Source organism: Opisthocomus hoazin, chromosome Z (assembly GCF_030867145.1).
Source record: "Opisthocomus hoazin isolate bOpiHoa1 chromosome Z, bOpiHoa1.hap1, whole genome shotgun sequence".
Classification (NCBI taxonomy): domain Eukaryota; kingdom Metazoa; phylum Chordata; class Aves; order Opisthocomiformes; family Opisthocomidae; genus Opisthocomus; species Opisthocomus hoazin.
Genome location: NC_134454.1, coordinates 56429605 through 56452181, shown reverse-complemented (window position 1 = coordinate 56452181; position 22577 = coordinate 56429605). Strand labels below are relative to the sequence as shown.

General features: G+C 40.3%; 1 protein-coding gene across 2 annotated transcripts in view; it reads left to right on the top strand.

The window, feature by feature from the left end:
- Positions 1-22205, top strand: part of MEGF10 (multiple EGF like domains 10) — a 98664-nt gene extending 76459 nt beyond the window's left edge. For both annotated transcript variants that reach the window (XM_075411005.1, XM_075411006.1), the window contains exons 14-25: positions 375-521; positions 2755-2889; positions 3263-3391; positions 6459-6587; positions 8116-8244; positions 10788-10916; positions 11443-11679; positions 12562-12689; positions 12859-12982; positions 14940-14984; positions 16552-16758; positions 17742-22205. In XM_075411005.1, the coding sequence (XP_075267120.1) occupies positions 375-521; positions 2755-2889; positions 3263-3391; positions 6459-6587; positions 8116-8244; positions 10788-10916; positions 11443-11679; positions 12562-12689; positions 12859-12982; positions 14940-14984; positions 16552-16758; positions 17742-17902 (1700 nt within the window). In that variant the 3' untranslated portion in view covers positions 17903-22205. The remainder of the gene's footprint in view (positions 1-374; positions 522-2754; positions 2890-3262; positions 3392-6458; positions 6588-8115; positions 8245-10787; positions 10917-11442; positions 11680-12561; positions 12690-12858; positions 12983-14939; positions 14985-16551; positions 16759-17741) is intronic.
- The last annotated feature ends 372 nt before the right edge of the window (positions 22206-22577 follow it).

Below are 22577 nucleotides of genomic sequence, written 5' to 3'. Positions count from 1 at the left end.
TTGAGAGGTTTGCATTCATGTTGGTAGATCTTAAAGTGTCATCGGGCAGAAAGCCTGGAGGTAACATCCCATGGAGGTCTTAACGTTCCATGTAAATCTGCAGAAGTGCTTTCCTGTCACAGAACTCAGGATCAGCCCATATGTACATCTTGTCGAAACTGGAATATGAAAGAAATTAACTGTTATGGGGGAAGGCAGGAGCAGAGATGCAAGCTTACCTTCTTGTCCTATTTTCCTGATGTTAGTGATATATTGTAAACAGGTTTTGTGAGCCTTGTTTTTAAAAACAAGCCCTCTGAGGACCAAAGTTTTGAACTAACTAGGCAGAAGAGTTCTTTACAAAGGCTGACAGTTTTCTTTATTTGTGGTTGCAGGCATTCACTGTGACAGTGTGTGTGCTGAGGGACAGTGGGGTCCAAATTGCTCATTGTCTTGTTACTGCAAAAATGGAGCATCCTGCTCTCCCGATGACGGAATCTGTGAGTGCGCGCCGGGATTCAGAGGCACTACTTGCCAGAGAAGTAAGGACAAATAAATGCTTTAAAACCTCTGTTCCTCTCTCCTTTACTTGGAATACATACAATGTAATAACCATAATGCTTTGTTAATTCTAGTGCGAAGTACTAGGAAGCACTCCTTGATTAGACAATTTGTCAAAATGTATTACTATATAGAAATAAGTGCTATCTGAAATTAACAAACGTTTCCAAATAGTAGTGCTCTTGTTATGGTACTACTTTACTTTTATTCACTGTCTGTGTAGTGATGTCGTTATGCACATGACTTTCTAAGAAACAAATTTAATAGGGGATTCCATTCTAAAGGGAAGCATTTCCAAATGTGGTTGGTGAACATCTATTTTGTATGACATATTTTGGTAGATAAATAAAACATGCATGAGTTTCAGAAGCTATAAATCTGAGCTTCACATGGAGCCTAACAGAAATCCTTGGCTTAACTCTTGCTTTTTTCTAACACTTATTATGAAGCAGCAAAGAATGGCCAGTGAGATCAGGCCTCACAGCAGGTAGAGGATGTCATAGGTACCCATAGTTGCATTTGAAAAACTTGTCTCTGTGAAACTTGAATGTTACAAGAAGAGAGATACAGGTGAACTGAGGCAAATCATACCAGAAACAGGGAGGCAAAAATAAGATGATGTGCAAAATATCTGTTCTCCCAAGCGGATTTGGCACAGATTGCCAGTAGTGTAGCTGCCTTCAGTCTGAATTGTTGAAGCTGTGAGAGAAGGGTGTTCAGAGAAGACAAGTGAGAGTCCTCTGCGCTTGGAAGGTAGCCCTGTTTCCAGAGGAGGTCTCCCAGAAACAGGGTCAAGAAGCAGGTGGAGTTAGGCTAAGCAGAGGTGTTGCTGGGCCCTCCAGAAGAGGCTTAAAAGGCAGGAGTTGACATGAAATAATTACTAGAAGGTAGAAGGAGAACCAGAGGAAGATTAAGTCCTAACAGTCCAGGAATGGCAAGATTTCAAGCTGAAGAATGTGATTGCCTATGGCACTATTAAATCCCAGACTAGTGTGGCATTAGTATTCCTTAAGCATTTCCAACGAAGTTCGGTAATTACTCTCACTATCTGATCTCTAAAGGCCTTGCAGTTAGTTAATCCAAAGGCAGACTAAGTGTAACACTAAATGTAAAAATGTTCCCCGTGTGTTGGAACTGTGCCTGTAACCTGGACAAGAGGCTTCCAGTCCTGTGGCTCTCAGAGCCCCTCTCTGATGCACAGTCCGGAGGCCAGGAAGACAAAGGTCATATGAATAATTTGGATCCCAGTCAGAAAGTGCCTTTTCAGTAAACAGGAAGACCTTTTGGCTCAGTTTCACTTGGAAAAGTTAATCTCCCTACAGGAATCTGGGTACATAACTTGTATCAAGTGTATAATTAAAAGACTGAATCTTGAATGAAATTTAAATACTGAAAAGATTCCAGGTTAGTTTTTGTCAGTGCTAATTGCTGCTGTGCAACAGGTATTTCCTTGATGAATTACCTAATATTCTAATTTATCAGGAAAGAAGTGCCAAAAGGGATCAGAGAAACAAGGGAAGTGATTTTGTGCAACAGACTTTTATTTTCTCCCCCCTTTTTTTCTTTTTTCTTAACAAAGTAGTACCTTTAGCGTATGAATTAAGTGGACAACTCTGTATTTCGGGTCTCAGGTTCTCTAAAAGTTAGGTGATGCGTCGCTGTCTGTACTGTGTAATGAGTACAGTGAGTGCCTAAATAAAAGGAGGACTGGAAAAACATTTCTATGTTTTCACCAGTGAAGTAGTGGCTATTTGTACTCCACGTTAGGAAACACAGAAGAAGTCAAGGTCTAAGACAGCCCTACTCATCTATGGATAAAACTATCCACTCTGTTTCTTAGAAATTGCTTTTCTTCAACTATACTTTAAAAGATGTTCATGTTCTAGAGGACATACAATGCATAGCCAGATAAGTGTAATATATTAATTACATATGCATTTCAAATGTCACCCAGGTATAGCGTGGCCTGACAAGTAGCAGAATGTCAACTAAGTCATTACTGGCTGGAATATAGTAACCCTTGAGGAAGATGAGCAAATCTTCTTTTGTGAGTGTAAAGCATTAAACTGTATGAATAATAACAACCACCACTGGAGCTCTTGTGTATTTAGAAAGCAGAGCTAATTCAAAGTCAGGAACAGGCGCGCTGAAGAGTAGTTTGGGGATGTACAGAAAGTGTGGGAAGCCGTGACAGTTTGTTCTTTCTAATTTCAGTTTGTTCCCCTGGGTTCTATGGACACCGCTGCAGCCAGACGTGCCCCCAGTGTGTACACAGCAGTGGTCCCTGCCACCATATTACTGGCTTATGTGACTGCTTACCTGGATTTACTGGAGCCCTCTGTAATGAAGGTATGAGTTGTAATAAAGACCCTATGGGACGTGGAGACCAAGCACTGTATGGATTTTCATTCCATCGCCTGGAAACTATAAAACCAAAAATAGTTTCTGTTGTAGTGCTTGCAGTTTATAATTAGGAATCTTAAGCAGGTTTAAGCTGTTTGAACGTTTGATCCTTATGTATGAAACCTACTGTATTCTTATTTATATTGTTTGTGTAATGTATATGCGTAATGTGCTTACCAGAATTTATAGTGCCTTACTTTAACAATATACTAAACAATATGTTTCTTGATCCAAATCTCAGTTGCTTTCTCTTGAAATGAAGAACATACAATCTTGTCCTGATTACTAAGGAGTTCTGATTGTGACAACTTGTTCTCAGTGTGTCCCAGTGGCAGATTTGGCAAGAACTGTGTTGGAGTATGCACCTGCACCAATAATGGAACCTGTAATCCTATTGATAGATCCTGTCAGTGCTACCCTGGCTGGATTGGCAGTGACTGCTCTCAGCGTAAGTATCTGTTTTTTCCTTTATTTTTAAAACAATTGATCAGGGTTCAGCTATTTAAAATGCCTACTTTTTGGTAAAGAAATACTGTCTAAGTCAGAAATGAGGACTTCATGGTATATAATGAAGAGGTCCTAAACTTTTTTGCATTTCATTGGCACTATCAGAAGCACATTTGCACTACGATTTTTCTGATAAGTGGGCTGGAGCATACAGCAGGGGGGATCAATTTTCAGTCTTCCACTGCCCAGAGGACAGTTGCAGAGAAGCTGGATTAGACTTGTTTCAGGAGCACGCTGTGAAAAGGCAAGAGGTAGTGCTCACGGGTTGCAGCAAGGGTGACTTTTACTAGGTACAACCAAAGAAATACTTACTGTGAGACTGGTCAAGCATAGCAGCTGTCCAGAGAGGCTCTGAAGTCTCCAGCCTTTCAAGACGTTGTGAAATGATCATCACTGAAGATCCTTTGAGTAGGATGTTGGACTAGGTGATGCTAGAGGTCTCTCCCGACAAGAAAAAGTCTGTAATTTGATGAATCTTGCATTGCAAAGAGGATTCTTGAGCTGTTGTTTGCTTGCCTGCAATTATTTAGTCTTATCACAGCAGTGTTATGAACATCCCAGGGCTTATAACCTTAGGACAGTCTTATGAATCACAGAGGTATTGTTTTAGAAATAAGGAGCTGAGACACTGAAATACAGGGTGGTTTTCCTTAACTACAGCTGCACAGAGAGCTACCGGCAAGGCCCAGAACAAAGCTAAGATTTTCTCAGATACAAGTTAGTGTTCTGGCTGCAAGACTGTCTTTATTCTTGTTAAAGATTTGAACATTTTTTAAGAAATTTTTCACTATGACATTTTTTAAGTGCTTATAACTTTTTTGATGGATTTTTCTCTTTCTTCCTTTTACAAATGTTTCACAGATACACATTTTTAGTGTCTCGTTCTACCTCACTCAATGAGTATTGCCTTGGTAAGCTAAACTCAGTAAAGCTTTTGTTACTGACTTAAAACGGAGAAGGGCTAGACCCTAATTTTATCATGTTTCATGGGGTTATTTTATTAACTAATTAGGCATTCTCCAGATGCCTTGCTGGTTCTAGGCAAATTACTAATGACAAGAAAAAAGTATCTGAAGGAAAATTGTTGCAAGAAGCGTATCCAATTCCATGAGGTAGCAAAATCCACACAGTCTGAAACATATGCATGTCAAGATTTCAGCCAACGCATTTTTAGGAATAAAAGAAGCTGTTCCAGACCCTGATGTGTCAAAAGGCACTGTGCTGGGGTTTCCAGGGAGGTGCACTTCCCAATAACACGCCTCATTGGTTTGTAGCATTTATGGTTTGACTGGTCCAGGTTAACTGGCTCTGTACCAGTACAATGTTAACATCTGGTCAGTTTGGAAAAAAACCTTTGCTGGCTAAATTCTGCAAAGTGATTAGCATGCACAACTCCGTATGATACCAAAATAAATCTTGGGCCTATTCCTGTGGAAGCCAGTAGTAACAAAGGTCCCTGTTTTTATGGTAAAATAAGTAGGTGGTTGGGGGAGTAGCAGAATAGGGGTGTTTAGGAGGAGGAGGGACTTACTCACTGAATCAATAACAAGAAAATGGTACCAGCAATATGAATGGAAGCATCTATTGAGGCTGTGCTCATGGGCCGTAACAGAGGAAGTTTATTTGCTTTGTATAAAGGCCTTTCGTTCACATGGAAGATAGTGATTCCATTAATTTCTTTTGGATCTGGCGTCCTTTTTGAAACTTCTAACCTTTCGTCTGTATGTTATTTACATTCCTTCTTAGCTGACCACTAATTCCAAACAAAAAACAGTAATAAAATCATTACAAGGCACAACTGAAGTGGAAACAACAAAAAACAAACCTAGTACTTCTTTTTCAATGCAGCATAGCGTTTTTCTTGATGAAGTGAAATTTGGACAAGATAACACATTGCAAAAACACAGCCCACACATAGATGAGTCACTATGCAAACATTTAAAGGATTCAAGAGTTTCTGTTGCTCTCGGGCAGGTCTCTGGACAACCAAGTCAGTACACAACAATAAGGAGTTACCAACCTTTTTAAACTTACACAGGAATGACGCTAAGGCTTTGATGTCTGACATGTTTCTTCTCTCCTATGAAATACTTATGTTGTACTTCTGCAAAACTATGTTTAAATTATGCATCTCTTTACTAAAGAAACAAAAACCCGAAGTTGTGCATCCTAATCGACAGAAGAGGGCTATTCTTAGAGTACCCTCTGCCCTTAGTGATACTTTGGCATGAAGAAAGTTATCTTTTGCTATCTCTGGATAGTAATTAGCATTGTGGAACCACTTCACTGGTCTAATGGCAGCATATAGTATCTTTTTGATTCACCATGACATTTTCAAAGCAGTCAGTAAAATTCTGTCTCATAATGTGTCGACATGATTGTGAGTGAAAAAAATCACTGCTTTATAATTACTGTTTTTTTAGAAATATTATATTGATTAATGGGCCCACAGAAGCAACTTAGTTAACTTCATTAAGGTACAGTGCTGATTATGTGCACCAGGTTTAGGCAATTATGTAGAATCTAACAGTGGAAATACAAGAAGTAAGCTTAGTATTTGGTCTAAAGCTATAGGCTGTAAGATGTGTTTCGACCCTCTCCATTTGTTCTCCTTCACTTTCGATGCTTAAAAGCCTTATGCCCTTGACTGTGCTCAATTGAACTGCATGCAGATTAAAAAACAAATAAAGAAAGGAAACTCACATGGCTTTCTCTATGAGAAAGCTGGTATGACTGTCCTAGTGAGTGTGAAGTGTGTGTTACTGGTTTCTTTCACACATACAATCTTTTCCAGCACTTTTTATCTAAAGTAAAACGATTCCTTAGTTAAAAAAAAATAAAATCTGTGGCTATTTGCTCAGAATGGAGCAGCCCCAAAAAGTGCGTTCAAAAGAAAAAGAACAAACCCCAAATGAAGCAGTGGTCATATGTCCATGTAAGCAGCTCAATTCATGGGTATCAAGGATCTTTGTCATTTGGGATTAATTAATTGCTCTGGGTTGTTTTAGCTTGCCCGCCTTCCCACTGGGGACCAAACTGCATCCACACGTGCAACTGCCATAATGGAGCTTACTGCAGCGCCTACGATGGGGAGTGCAAATGTACCCCGGGGTGGACCGGCCTTTACTGTACACAAAGTAAGTGACTTCTGTTGCCCATTCTTAGACTACAAATCAGTGACAGATTTTTCCTTTAATATTTTCACACTTTACTCATTGATTTCTTGCCATGCTGCTGAACATTGTTTGATCCAGAAGATGCAACCTCCACGGCTGCAGGGCAGGCCCCTGTGTAAGCACTGGCAGAGTGCTGGCCGGTATGGTCTGGCTCCTCTTTAGCCTTCCTTCAGAGAAAGACAACTTTGGCCGCAGCTGGGCATCCCTGTGGAAGAGCCGGTCATGCGCACACGCAGGATGAGCGACTCTGCCATGCAGATGCTACCACTGCAGATGTGTGGTTATGCCTGCAGTATGTAGCATGGATAGTGTCAACTCTGGGGGCATCAGGGACCCAACAGCCAAGATTGTGAGATAACACAGAGCTTACCGAAGCCATGAGAATAGCTTCTAGCTTAGCTGTGGCTGTGGTCTGCGGAGGCATGGTCCCTGTTGTCACTCCAGTGTGATTGTGCAGTACCTCTCGTGTCTGTAATTGCTACCTCCCGGGGACAATTGCAATGTTATAATCGTAATGCTATAATTTGTTCTGGAATTTTCTTCATTTAATTAATGCATTAATATGATTTTTTTTTTCCAAGAGCTTTTCAATACAATAAAAATACAAGCAGTGCAGTGACTGGGTATAGGTTTATAGCACTCATTATTGGCTGGATAAGAGTTAATACAAACTTCGAGAAATAAACATTGGTTATAGATAGGTATTGATAAAGTTGCCTTCTTATCTTTATCATTTTACGGCTTCAGTTTGGTTTGTCTTCAGTCCAGGCATCCCCACTGTCTGTAGTCCGGGCACAACCACTGTCTTTGAATTCAAGAAAAATATGACTGCGAACTATGTTTTGCATACGGTGTTTAAATACATGCTTTTCATAAAATCAGAACTCTCCTTTCTCAACTGAATAATGTCATAGTGGCAGAAAATAACAGATATATTTAGGGCCATATGGATGCAGCTCTGGAAGACATTCACTCTACTGGTTCAGCTGTCAGCTATCACGGTGATTGTGCTTCCTGCTGGTGAATAATGATCTCTTCGCCCTGATATGTCTTCTTCATACTGAAATAGTATCTTTGTGAGGAGCTGAGATACAATATGTTAGTATTTTTATTTTTTTATGCCTCAACATCCACTGTGCAGAAAATATATCCAAAGGTTTATTAATCACAGAACAGACTCCCTGCTCTGATTCACAAACTGCCCTCTTTCTCCCCCTCCAAATGTCTTCTTAAACCCATTTCTTCGAGGAGCCCTTCTTGCTGTATTCTTCTGAACATCTGCTGTCTGCACAATTTCCCAACCTCATTTTTACATATTTTAAACCACTGAAAACTGGGTAGCTCTTGATCTATTGTGTTTATAGAATGCCCCGTGGAGTCACAGGGCTATAGAAATGACTTCTCGATAACCTGCTTGACCAGAATATTTGCATTTTGTTTCCGGAGCGGTTGTTTTACTCCTTTTCCCCTCCCGCTCCTTGTGTTGCAGGATGTCCCCTAGGGTTTTACGGGAAGGACTGTGCGTCGGTATGCCAGTGTCGGAACGGAGCCGACTGCGACCACATCAGTGGGCAGTGCACCTGCCGCACAGGGTTCATGGGAAAGCACTGCGAGCAGAGTGAGTAGGGGTGGGAATTGTTCGTGCCCGACTGCAAATACTAAACCCTGAGCTGACCCTCTGTTGTTGCAGCCAGTGTTGTGATACAACCTCTTCGCTTCCATGGGAGTTTTGATGGGGAAAGTGCTTCAGGAATTGGACTTAGGCTTTTTCCAAACAGATAAAAGCCTGCAGAATTAGTTACCAGGACTGATGATGATTGTGATGGTGGTTTCTTTTAGTTTGTAGCTACGTGTAAGAGGCATTTGCACTACATTCTAATTACTTTGGACATTATGCTAAAAAACCCCCAACAACTCTGTCACGTAAAAGTAACAAATGGATCGAAGTAATTGTCATTAGCATAAAACAGAATGAAAACTAATAGAAAACTAAAGATAAGAAGTACCACATCAATCCTAGTGGATAAAATTAATCTTTGCAATGTGGTTTTACAATACAATTGGTTTAGAAAAGCAGAATATATGGTATTTTGTTTTCATACTTGTGTGATTCTTTACCCAAGAAAATCAAGAATAACACCAGTGACACCAATGGTGGTATAGCGTTGTACAACATTAAAAGAACAATCTGATTCGTAAGCACAGCACTGTTAGTCCAGCTTCTGCCAATGTTACAGTGGTGCTTCCACACTGCATGCGTTACACTGCAGTGCAAAGCAATCCATTCAGCCTGCTACTGTGAAAGCTTAAACTTGTGTTTGGCATCAGCGTTGTGCACAGGGCTTTGCTTTTGATGTGTGGAGGACACTGTGTGTTACCCGTAACCAGGGTTGGTTTAGCTGCATCTGGATGCTAAGGGCTGTGCAGTGGCCGAGGTAGCATGTGTTGCACCTGACAGCGCTGTAACAGGAGGGAGGGGAGGTCACCGTCCCCAGGGACACACGTTATTCCCTCAGCAGTGGGTCTAGCCCCATCTGCAATGAGAGTTATGTTTTTAAGGCCAGTCAACGTCTATGGTAGAACCACTAAAATTTTAAGAAAAATACAGCTGCGACAATATCTGAATGGTTTAGAGGAATATATCTATTTCAATTAAATAGCAGCTGGAAACATGTAATTATTAGCTATTCAAATTTTCTTATTCTACTCCAATGATTTCAACGTTTCACTTCAAAAGAGTAAAGGTGTTTAGGAAAATATTGATAAACTTTTTAAGATCCTCTCTTGCTGTCATGTTATCAAAAAATAATTTTGAATACTTTGGCAAACCTAACTTTACTATTATGTTTTACAGATTTTATATTTTATCCTATAGTTTGATAATAATGATTTAACAACATTAAACTAAATGTTTTGCTATTTCTGGATTTGAATGTCAGTTTTAAAAATTGACTGTTCATTCCAATTCAGATTTCAAAATGCCGAAATGTATTGTGATGGTTTTTGCCCAGCCATTGACTGCAGTGGTTATAATCCTGCTGCTTCACTGAATGTAATCAAGAGAAGGAGAACGTGTATAAGCATGAAATTCCGCTTGAGTCTGGATTTATCAAGACTGCAAGAACATTCCTCTGGCACCTGTTGTGTCACGTGATCTTGTAAATGATTGTAAATGATGAATACAGAAAAGATTAGTTAGATTCTTCTAAAAAGACAAATTCTTTTAAAAGAAAAACAAGTTAATATAGTTAGAAAACTTCTGACAGATTTCAGAAAATTGAGTCTCAGAAGGTGAAGAAATACCACACTTCCTCAGACCATTAGAACTACAATAATGTAACAAGCCACAAGTGTGATGGGATAGAAGAAAGATTTTTTATCAGTGTAGGGTAGTTCTTTACTATGCTAATCACATGATGTAGGAGACACTTTGATCGGTAATAAATTATTGTATTCAAATCATTCTGGGAGAGAAAAAAGTCACGTAAAACTCTTCCAAATAGCTTATTCTTCCTGATTTAGCTAGCTTGTTCTTCATGATTTAGCATTTTTCTCCTGTAGGTAGTTTCTCAGTGTTTACATCACAGTATCAAAGTATGCTATGAGCAGCCTAGGATCAGTTTTATTTTTATGTAAATGCATGCTGTGTATTAGACTCACGTTTATGGCCCTTATCTCTTGCTCTTTTACTATATCAGCACTTCTGTCATGTGACATGACACCCGCCAAATGTCTGGCTCCACTCATATGATTAAGTGATTTTTCAAACACTGGGACCTGAGTAACCTGGGAGACATTCTGTTGTAGAACTGCACTTTGTTCACCGTTTGTCCCTTTCTTCAATCTTCTACCCCTTTAATCTTTTGTGAGTGTTTTTCCTTCTTAATTTCACTGCCTTAGTGGCAGCAACGTTACAGGTAAAGGAAAATCACTTCTGAATACAATTTGCTTCTCCTTGCCAGCGCATATGCATAAACACACACATACGCAGAGAGGTCCTCTTAAGAAAATCTCTTCCATGGAGGTCTGCCACTAGTAACGCATTGCCATCTGCTGGCCATGTACAAAAACTGTGACAAGTGTGGTGCTGTAGATTTGTAATAGCAGAACATTTAAGAAGTACTGACTATGCCTAATTTTTATTTGCACTTTTTTCTGCAGAATGTCCTCAAGGTACATATGGGTATGGATGCCGGCAGATATGTGACTGTCTGAACAACTCAACCTGTGACCACATCACGGGAACGTGTTACTGCAGCCCAGGCTGGAAGGGGGCCAGGTGTGATCAAGGTAAAGCCTAGACACAGTAAAGTAATTGTAATTGTGTTGTACAAACTTGGAGTAACCTATTAAAAGCCATGTCTGTATCATTCGTCAAATTAATCTGGTAAGGCATGTGTGTTTAAGTAGTCCATTCTATTAAATTATATTTGTTCTGTAGATTTTGTAAGTATTAAATGCCTGAGTGACATTTTATTGGAGCAAAGCAATGAAGTGTAGATTGCATGAAATGTTTTACAGTGCTGTGCTGTCGAAAGCTGGTGACAGGGCACGTGCTTTACCCACTCTGTGCTTTTGCCTAGAGAATGTTCTTATTTTTTCAACTCCATCAAAGTATCTCTTTCTACAAAGAAGATCAATGCTTTTGATTAAGGCTAGGATTGTCTTCCCACTGGTTTCTGACATAGTTCTATTTTGGCATTATTAAATACAGTTAAATTAGCTGAAACATTTAGAAGTGAAATATTGTCTTCTGCTGCTGACACATAGGCCTCTGAATTTTTGTCAAGTATTTTTGTTTCTTCTTGTATTTCAGCTGGTGTAATTATAGTGGGAAACCTGAACAGTTTAAGCCGTACCAGTACTGCCATCCCTGCTGACTCTTACCAGATAGGGGCTATAGCAGGCATCATCATTCTTGTCCTGGTTGTGCTTTTCCTGCTAGTGCTGTTCATCATTTACAGACATAAGCAGAAAGGAAAAGAAACTAATATGCCAGCAGTGACCTATACTCCTGCTATGAGGGTCATCAATGCAGATTACACTATTTCAGGTAAGTGACATTTATAAGGCTTAGGGTTTTTTCTCCATCTCTTGACTTTTTGCTTTTTTAGCTGAACTCTGAAGGGGTTCAGATTTGCCCCTAACAGGGCTTGAATGTTTCACCTCTTTGTGTTAGCGAGGGCTGCTGTGAGAAGGAACATACTCGATTCTGAAAAGGGTGTCTACAATTCTGCCTTGGAAGCCTTCCTGGAAGGAGAGGCAGGGGAGGGTTTCCCTCTTCAGGAAGAGGAAGACTGAAACACAGCTCTCAACTGCCTTCCGCAGGAGAGCAGCCCCTGAGACCGTGCTGACAGTGGACCTTGCTTTACAGTGTAACACTTTGCACCCCTAGATGTTTTTTGCAATGCTCCTGAAATAAAAAAGGAGGTTTTGACCTATGAAAGTGCATGTGAGTTGGGATGCAATGGGTGCGTGAAACTTCGGGCAATGCTGTCTTTTGCACACAGCTGTTAATGAAGGCAGAAGGTAAGCAAGCCAGCAGAAACAGTGGTCAGAGTCAAGAAAGGTGTGTCAGCAAAGTTGCTGGTGCTCCTGAAGCACCAGAAAAAGTTACAGTGATCTTGATGATAGAAGTGTCTATAATGAGGACAATGCTATGACTATAGAGACAAAAGAGAGTGAGGAACCAGAGCAGGAAGAGAAGTGAGCAAGTAGCACTTGTGAGTGCCCTTTGCTGAAGGTGAGAGCATGACTAGTCAATTGCTGCTCTGTATCTCTAGTTTCTTTAAATGAATGCAAGATTTTTAGATGTTTTTTTGAAGAAACTCTAAATCAGATTCTGAAATCAGTGCAGCACTGTCAGAAACATATCCTGAGAAAGAAATGTTCTTTGTAGTTGTTCATTTCCCCCCCCCCTTTTTTTTTTTTCCAGAAACCATCCCTCACAGTAATGGTGGAAATGCTAACAGTCACTATTTCTCTAACCCCAGTTATCATACTCTAACTCAATGCAGTACCCCACCTCATGTCAACAACATGGACAGACTGACACTGGCAAAGGTAAAGTATAAAAATCTTAATGCTCCTATGTAAATTAGCCTTTGATTTATTTTGCTTTGTTCCATGATATTTCATCTTTGGTTTATTTTGGCTTTCCCTGATTATCACCTGGAAATTCAGCAACTTCCCATCAGCTGCAGTTTCAGTTACCTATCTTTCTTTGAAATAGGCAAAAAACAATCAGCTGTTTGTGAATCTTAAAAACGTGGAACCTGGAAAACGAGGCACGGTCATGGACTACACAGGAACATTGCCTGCAGACTGGAAACATGGTGGCTACCTCAATGACCTCGGTAAGAACAAAAAAGGAGGAGAACATGAGTGTTACTCATTGTGTTTGGGATGGATTGGAAAGCAGGGATGTTTTCCTGGTTCTCCACTCACGGTAGCACCGGGCTTGTAAGACTATGTGTGAGGTTCAGGGTTATGGGTTTCACCTTTCTTTAAGGCAGTACCTTCAGACATAAAAAAGTGAGTCCTTGTGAGGAGTGGTGAATCGGTCTGATGCCCACTGCAGACATGATATGCAAAATATCTCATACTGTTTTTTGTAAAAAGATCTGCTTATTAATTAGTTTCATAAAACAATAGGTATTGTACAATAAGTGTCTGCTTTGGCAAAATTATGTATTCTTATTAAATAAATGAGAGGTTGAATATATCCTTTTTATTATTATAATCCCCACCAAACTGGTGGGGAACTGGTGCTTTAAAAAGTAGTTTCTCAAGTAGTTTCTCATCATCTGAACTGCCTGAGATGTAAATTCTAGGAGCATCTTCCCAGCTAAGCTTCCTGTTTGCTAAAAGATGGAGCATTGTCCTCAAGAATAAAAACTTCCGAGAACTGGTGAGAGTTGCTTTATCCTGTTTTATGCTATCTTTTGCTGCCTTTTCATCCTTTGCCAGTCTCATGCATTCCAAAAAGGCTGGATTGCGCTGACTGTATCTCTGAGCAGTGAAAGCCTTTAAGAGCGACTTTCAGTGCAAGTGTAATTTAGGTCGTTTAACTACCTTCATTTATGGTCCTTATCAGTATCAGATTCTGGGAATCAGAACAACAGTATGCAGCGTTATTTTTTTTCACTGCTCATCCCGAGTCTTGGTCTAACCACAATTCAGGCTCAGATCTGATTTTTTTTTTTTTTTAGAAAAGGATTTAAGTCAAAGTGCTCAATGTTCAACTTTACGTTTTCTTACAGCATTTGTACTAGCACTTAAAACACTCCTAGGAGACAGTGGCTGCAGTTAACCCACTGCAGTAGATCTTGAGTAACAGGGAGATTCTAGAGGACAGGATGAATGCTGATATCTGTTTTCTGGAAGATCAAAGAGGATTACTTGGGTAGCTCTACACTGGTGACCCAGACATCAGCCTTGGTAAAAACAGCAGAACAGCTGGCATGAGATCTAGTAAGTAAAGATGGGGTAGGAATAAAATTAGTTTGTCTAGGTCTCCTCAAATAACAATTTTGTTCTTGGAAAGTACGAATTTCATTTATAGAGATATTGTGTCGATAAAATGATTTTAGGATTTTGTAAGGCTTCTAGCATAGTGCCACAATATAATCAGATTAAAAATCAGCGCTCCATAGTATCACTCAAAGCTATTTGAATGGGTTAGTAACCAGGTAAGTGCCAGGTCTCTGAAGACAGTTGTCAGGCATTGCTGATTGCTGATGTTCATATTGGGATTTCTATTGAGAGAAATCTGTTACTAGCAGATAACTGCAAAGCTGTAGGCTTAGGCACTAGGTGCTTTGGCCATTCCTGCAGGTCGAGGGACTGGAACAGAGTGACCTTGGACAACACAATGGGAGTGATTAACTTTGGGGGCAAAGTACCAAGAATTGGAGTGAACTTTGCATACCCTGAGATTTTCAGGTCAAGATGGTACACCTTTCTGTAGATATGGTTTATTCAGACAAAACACGTGCTTTAATCCAGCAGCAGCTACTGGGCTCATTCAAGTGCAACTGAGAGAAACGTAATGGCCCGTGACGTGTGTGAGGTCAAACTAGGTAATGCAGTGGTCCTTCATGACCTCAGCCACCTTCCCTCTTCCCTGAAAGTGTTCAAGCAAATGTGTCTGTGATCCTCTACTGGGCAGTTTCACAGGGCTTGTGCAGGAATTATTTGGCTAAGGTGGGAACTAGTCCCAAAGCAAGGAAATTTTCAAACCTTTAGAAGCTGTTATCTAATCACTTTATTTTATTTTAAAACTACTCTGGTTTTTTGTATCGTTTTCCTCAGGTGCTTTTGGACTTGATAGGGGATATCTGGGAAAGTCCCTGAAAGGTGAGGTTATTTTCTCCTGCGTTTAGATGAAATTACGTAGACATTCAGTTTACTCTTCTAAATTATCTTTGGTTTCTATGTGAAGACAACATAAAATAATTTTGGACTAAATTATTCCTGGACACTGAATCAATGCATGAAGTTTCTTTGCTTGGGTTTTTTTTTTTTTCTTTGAGGGGAGGCTTTTTTTAAAAAAACAACAAAGCAGGCCTTTCTAAGTCCCTGTGTGTCACATACATCAAATATGTCTGTAATTCTTGAGTCACAAAATGGCTTTGTTTGACACAGCAGAAGGGGGATGGCCAGGTAGGGACGCGTGCTGCCTCTGATGAAAGGCTGTAAAAGAGAGCCAATTCCTTTTGCAGCCGGCATGGTCAATGTGGGACTGCATGACCAAGCCTGCAATGCGTCATCACATTCACTGCAGGACTTTGGAAAGGATATCAAAATATAAGTACATAGTGAGGAATGAAAAGCTTCAGAAATTCAGGGTAGATATTTTGATCTTTTAAATTACGCAGTTTTCTTATAAGACTTTATACTGGACCGTACTGGTGTGTGTCACTGTTCTTGTTGTATGATTAAGGCATGCCAAGGGTGACTAGAATGCTTGGATATCCAAACAATGAAAAAAGTGTAGCGAAGTCTGTATGAATAATGAATTAAATATGTAGACAAAAGCAGCTGGTTTCTCATCTTGTGTGTAATACAGGACAATTAAGCTGAAGGAATGATTTATTGTACCTGACATTTCCTGGTTTTGGAGGATTAGGGGAAGCCCAGTTTAAAGTATCCTAAAGGAGTCGCAAAGTTATGAACCCACTGACAGGTTCGCCAAGGCCAGTCTCTTGCTGGATGTTCAGAGTCGGGAGCAAGCTGAGAAAGTCTCGGCTCTAGAGCTTAAATAACACAGCATGTCACAAAACAACACAAAAAGTAACACGGACACCACAAAACCTCATCCCAGCGCAAGAAAAAACATCTTCTCTTAAACTACAGTTATCTGTCCTCCAGTTAAATCCTGGAACGACAAGCCACCTGATGTTTCCTTTTCAGTCCTCCTGTGCACCTTGCAGAAACGTACGAAAAGCTGGTTAGTCCTTTAGCGTGGCTGCGTACTCGAGCTTGGCACTGAACTGGCCGTCCCTAGAAGTCACCTCACCGTCTGCCCAGACGTTGCTACTGGGAACAGTCTCAGATCAGTTATTTTAATGGTGTTCTGAGTTCAGCACTTAGAAAAGCAAAAAGTATTCTGAGGTGCCTATTAAAAACTGATTCTACACATTATCTATGTTAACTGCTAGCTACTATTTTAACCAGAATTGAAGGTGGTCAAGTATGCAACAGGGATTAGCTGATGGCAAGATCAAGCCCATAAAAGAGTGCAGCAGTAGAGGTGCTTTCACTCATTGCTGTATAACATTTTTGAAGTGTTATGACTGGTTTCCATTTACATATTCATTTATGAGTGACTTTTTAGAACTGAAAATTAATGAATGCCCTGTTCAGTAGCAATCTCCATAGTACGTAGCATGCTTGCGAGAGTAACATCTTTTTCTTTTTGCAGATCTAGTGAAGAACTCAGAATACAATTTAAGTAATTGCTCATTAAGTAGTTCTGAGAACCCGTATGCTACTATAAAAGACCCACCAGCTCTGGTACCAAAAAGTTCAGAATGTGGATATGTTGAAATGAAGTCACCGGCACGCAGGGACTCCCCGTACGCAGAGATCGCCAGCTCTGCTTCAGCCAGTAAGAACGTGTATGAAGTTGGTAAGTACAAAATCTACTGCTGGACGTTAAAGGCTGAGAACAAAGAGCATGGGACTTTTTTTTCGTTGAATCAATTTAATCAAAACACATGAAAAACCACTGAAAAAAATGGTGATGCGTTCAGATTCTGTTTTCTGCTCAAAAGCTGTTACAACAATCTCATTCTTTCCAGATACATTGAACTGTACAAGAACAGAGTTTGAAATACCTTCAGCTCTGTTCTGTAATCTAGAGGTACCTCTGAATCTCCCTGGCTTGAAGGCTTTGCTTTGAACAACAGCATAAGATAAGCTTAGAATTTTATTGAAATACCATTCAACTCTAAATTAGGCTGTGAAGTACTGAACGCAGCTGAAGTAAGTGTATGGGAGGGATAGAAAAGATCCGTTTCACCCTGTTGATCAGAAAAGCCAGCATCTTCGCACGCAGATGCAGTATTTCACTGGTGTGGGCCCCATGTAGCCACTGCACTACTGTAGTCACTGCAGTTACAGAGAACTTTGAGGTCTTCTGGAATGGCAGTTAACCTAATGGTCTCTGAGTTGGAATAAAGCATATGCCACATGTCATAGGAGACCATTTTCCTATTCTGTCCCCAATTAGAGGTTCCTCTGAAATCCATCAATATCCCTGTTGTGTTTCTAAGAACTTTTATAAAATCCTGATTAGAAGCCCCACGTTTGGGCTTTTATGTATTTTGTCCACACACAAAGAACGGACACTGGTCCACTTGCGTCTGTCAGTAAATATACTCACAGCAGGGCTGTGCTGCAAGCCCACGGGTGTAACTCGGTGCAAAGACAAAACACTTGAACATCAACCTTTGTTTCCACGCCTGCATTTCAGGACTCAGCGTGACAAGGAATCTCTGTATGGAAGCAGAAAGGAGAGGATATTTTGTAATGCCAACTGGAATGAAGTACAGTGTTTGCCTTCTGTTTGGCACTTCTGGTGTTGAATGTGTGTGCTCTCTTTTGTCACAGAACCTACCGTGAGTGTTGTCCAGGGAGCATTCAGCAGCAGCAGACGTTTCAGCCAGGATCCTTATGATCTTCCAAAAAACAGCCATATTCCGTGTCATTACGACTTGCTACCCGTTCGAGATAGCCCCACGTCCTCTACGAAGGAGGTCAGCAGTGAATGACCCCAGAAGCTGATGCGTGGCACATTGGGACTCTCAAGGGGCACAGTGGCGTGGTCGCGCCCCTTCCTCTCGTTGACCGTCATATTTGGCTCCCAACCTGTCCAGCAGACAACTGCTGTACACTAAACAGAATCTCAGCATGGGGTTTGTATCGTGCATACAAGTGACAGATGGACAAACGCCACACTCTGGGGATCCTGATCATTTCTTTTTTCATGGCAGTAAATTTTATAGAAACAGGTATGCAACGCATTTATACTGTAATATACTGGCTCAGAAATATTAGTTTGCAGATGAGTTTTGATAACATCGCATTTCAGCAACTCTAAATATAGACTTCATGTTTGTCTTGTTTCAGAGTAGAAATCCTCCCAGGACAGTGCAATTTACCAAATACCACTTTGTACAGGTGATCTGATTCACTAGTTGTGTAGAAGAAAAACTGCCTTGCCAAATTTTACCTTTCATTCTGATCTTTAATCAAGACATACTAAGAAACAAAATCTGATGGGGATAAGTAAGCACAATACTGCAGTTGTTTGGGAAGTCCGTCACCAGGCTTTTTGTCCAGTGTTGGTGGTAGGTGTACCTTACTTGCATAGTTTTGGAGATAAAAGCATTGCATACGTCAATATTGTGTGATGCCTAAAGATCTCTTGGTACTCCAAGTGCAGCACCAGTCTTTGACAAATCTTTTGCTACCGTTCAGCTCTGTATGTTGCAGTTTTGACCACTATTTCTGCCGTACACAATAATACATAACATATCAGTAATTACTTCATAAAATATGTAAATTGAATCAGTTTATTTTTGTCACCATGGACTGATTATGTAAGGAGTGGACAAAGGTGATGACTGCTGTAAATCTTAACTGCAAGGAAAGGTTTACATTTAATAAACAGGTAGTAATAATGACTGTAATATAGGATAAAAGTAGTAAAGTGTTCTGATTTTTTAAAAAAATAACTAAGCAATCTCTGTGCATACTTGCTAAAAAGGCACCTTTTCTTTTTTTATAGCTGATGTAGGGAACCACATGCTTAAGCTGGTCTTTTGCATTGCTAATAATGTGACACTTGTACCCCCATTCTTCATTAACTCGTGTCTCCATTTTTACGCCGTGTGTCTGTGTTTCTAGTGATCTAGCTTGTAATTGCAAAAATATTCTACTGTGTGTCCATTTATTTTGCATTTTTGCCAACTGGCCTTTATTTTGTTTGGTTAAAGGGACCTCTGGGCAGAGGGAGAGGATTAAAGCAATAATTCATGTCATACTGATGTCTATCAGAGATGGTTAGCTAATACGTAACAGTTTAACTTCATGAATTAATTTGAGAAAAAAAAACTCAAGGCGTTGTTGTCGGGGATAATAAGAAGAACGCAGAAGAAAAGAAAAAGACAGTGCCTCTCCAAAGTTTGGCTTATTCTGTTGACTATATGGATGGAGACCATCTTTCCGAAAGGCTCCTTTCTCTCCCTCCAAAACAGTCTGTTATGAACTGTGTGAACTGCAATTTGATGGAAATTAAACTTGCCAAGGTATCCATCCGTTGAAGCAAAATTGTCTGCCAGACAAATCAGCCTAAAAACAAAATGGTTGATACAGACTGGGAATTCTCTTTCAGTGGAAAGTTACCTTCAGAAACCTAGAAATGACGTGGCACTATCACTTCCAGCTGCTGCGGCTGTCAGTGGTGCTACCTGCTAACGTGCTTCTAGCAGAATCCCCGCAGGCTTTTCCACCCGGTGCTGGCGGTCTGTAGCTTCATGCGAATAGCTTGTCCCGAGGGTCGGTACACCCCTGATTGATGGGGAGAGGATACCGGCGGTTGCATCGTGCGGCATGCAGTGGGAAGCACTAGTCCTCTTTTCCTGCTGTGCTGGGGTCACATTTTGGCACAGGAGACCTGTGGTATAGTATAGCAATGCGAAGGTGAAGAGTTTGCTTGATGTGCTCTCCGGGTTAGCACAGGGAGTGCCGCAGCTGTTGTGATCTTTACATCTGGACCGCAATTCAGTCGGAGACAAAGAATTACCACTATTGTGACAGCCTTGATATATTCCTAAGAAAATCACAACCAGTTGCCTTTGGAATACTAAATTCAACTGAGGATCAACTGCAAGAAAAAACAGAAGAACTTTTGGAAATTTTTTTTAGAAGGAACCCCAGAGCCGAAATGGAAATACCATTTTCTTTTATTTGTTGTCACTGCAGTGGTGACAAATGAGAGATCTGCATCCGAAGACATCGTCGTGGGTGTGCCTAGGCCTGAGAATGTGTGTGCCTGCATGAAGGGCCCCCTAGCACTCTTGGTCCTAGCTGGCCGTGAGCACTGGCTCTTCTGCAATTCCCTGGGCATTTCTTGTGCATCCTTGGAATAAATAATTTTACTACCTTTGGATTTTGCAAGTACAGAAATCAGCTACAAGATTTCAGAAGCCAGTTGTCGTTTAATCGCTCTGAAAGACACAGTGTTGGTTGTTTTTGTGTGCCTATAGATAACATGTAGAGCTACTGGTATGTACACGTGTTTGTACTGTGTGAAACAGACTTCAAAATAAAACCTTTCTTCTCTGAAGCCATGAATAGCAGATGCTGTATTTAGCGATTGTGAGCTCACGAAAATTTATTTTCTTACTCTGTATAAAATTTGGAGACCACTAGATAAATCAGTCTTCATAGTATAAACTGTTCTTTTTAATATAAAATAGTGAAGAGCTGAATAAATTATATTTGTTTGAAAATTTCCAGTGTGTCACCTATCCTGAAGTGATATATTCAGCCAAATATTAATGAAAACAGATGAATTTCTGGTCATTTCGGCTATTGTGTATATTGTAAATATACACATTGTCAAAGTCTGCCTTTCTATATGTGGGTAAAACTCCTGCTGTGTAGTGAGCATAAGCCATGTCTGCGTGTATCCGAGCCGGATTCGCAATACATATAGGTCAAGTAAATGACTTGTGAATTTACTTCAGTGAATGATCTTTGGTAGATATGCAGAAAATGGATTGCCTGCAGGGGTAATACATGCTGGTTAAATGCTAGCTGTGTATCATTCCAAAGCAAAAAGCACGTGGGGCTTGCATTAGCCATCCTGCTGTCTCCTGTACAGCTAGGGAGGCTTGCTCCAGAGCACGCTCTGCTGCCAAGTTAAGACACCCCCAGCTCACACCTCATGACTGTCGTGTAGCCCTTTTCGTACCTCCCCATGTGCTCTTTAGAGATCTGACATATTTCTGAACATGCATACTATACTGTTCTGGGAACTCAGTGAGTAAATTAATATCATGATTTTAGCAGACACCATCTACTCAGAGAATTGTGTTCACCGCAGACAGGAATGGAAGGCGGTTGCCCCGCCTCTGTACGTTCACATCACAGTAGTGAGAAACATGGCACTGAAATGGAGATAGCTGTCCCCTAGCAACTGCTTACCAGTTCGGTAAGTGCAAAGTGCTGCACAGAGTTAATAGCTGATTTTAAAGTAAGTAGTGAGTGTAAACGTTAGGTTTCAAATAATGTAGGCTTATTAATTCTGGTCATTTAGAGGCGTGATGAACCTGAATTTTTACTGTATCAAAGATTTTTAATCACAACACATTGTTAAGATTTGTCCTTATCTTCATCTACCCAGGGAACTCCCATTAATTTTAACTGGAGATTTGCATGCAGGTTACGGGGGAAAGAAGATTTCTTTGTTCTCATACTTTCTGCTGAGACAATCTGCAAAATCAAGTTAACGTTGAAGTGAAGTTAGAATAAAATAAAATTGGAAGCGGGGAATGTGTTATCTAAAATATATTGGATTTTCCAAGTACTGTGAATGCAGTTGAATTTGTTATTAGATATTTGTCCAAATAATGAGCCTTACACTGAGGCTCTAAAGTCCAGACCGAAGAATATAGAGCTAATTTTGACAAAAATGCTTTATATTAAAGATTGTATATATAGTAGTTTAAATGACTAAAAACAAATGGGTGCATGTTTATTAATTACTGTACAGAAAATCTTGTCATTCGGTACACTCTTATTAGTGCTAGAGCACTGAACCTAACTCTTCCATCTTCAGTTTTTTAGCCCACGAGACTTTGCTTTGATACAATTGAATTGCCATATATTTTTAAAGAAAACCTATTAAGGATGCCTGGCTTGTTTTCTTAGCTGTAACAAAAAAGTGTTTTGTTGTGAAAATATATCTGTTTTCCAAAGATGACCGACGTTCATCATCCTACCCTTCACTACCATTTATTTCACTTCACGTACCTGTAGGTTAATGTAATAAAGTTTCTGAAGAAAGACGGGTAACGTTTCGGAGTTTCTTCCTTTATTTTTAATTTGCTTAGGATGGATCTTGAAATGGCATGGGAAATACAAAAATCGCTGTCCTTGCCCGCGCTGGACCACCAAGCAATGTATTAAGTTTCCCCCCTTACAGAAAGCAAGTAGTTCATGAGATGCTTTGCGGAAAATCGAGGCTGATTTTGAATTGCTGAACTCCTGCTACTGTCAGTTCATGCAGGAATTAATTCTGTAAGCGGGGCAATCCTTTCAGGCTTTAACCTTCAGAAAGATGGGGAGCCGAGTTGCCAAAAGCGAGGCATTTACCGTTTTTAGTAGGATTATGGCCTCGGATTAGCCGTTAAAAAGCCAGTAGCCAAAGTACAGGCA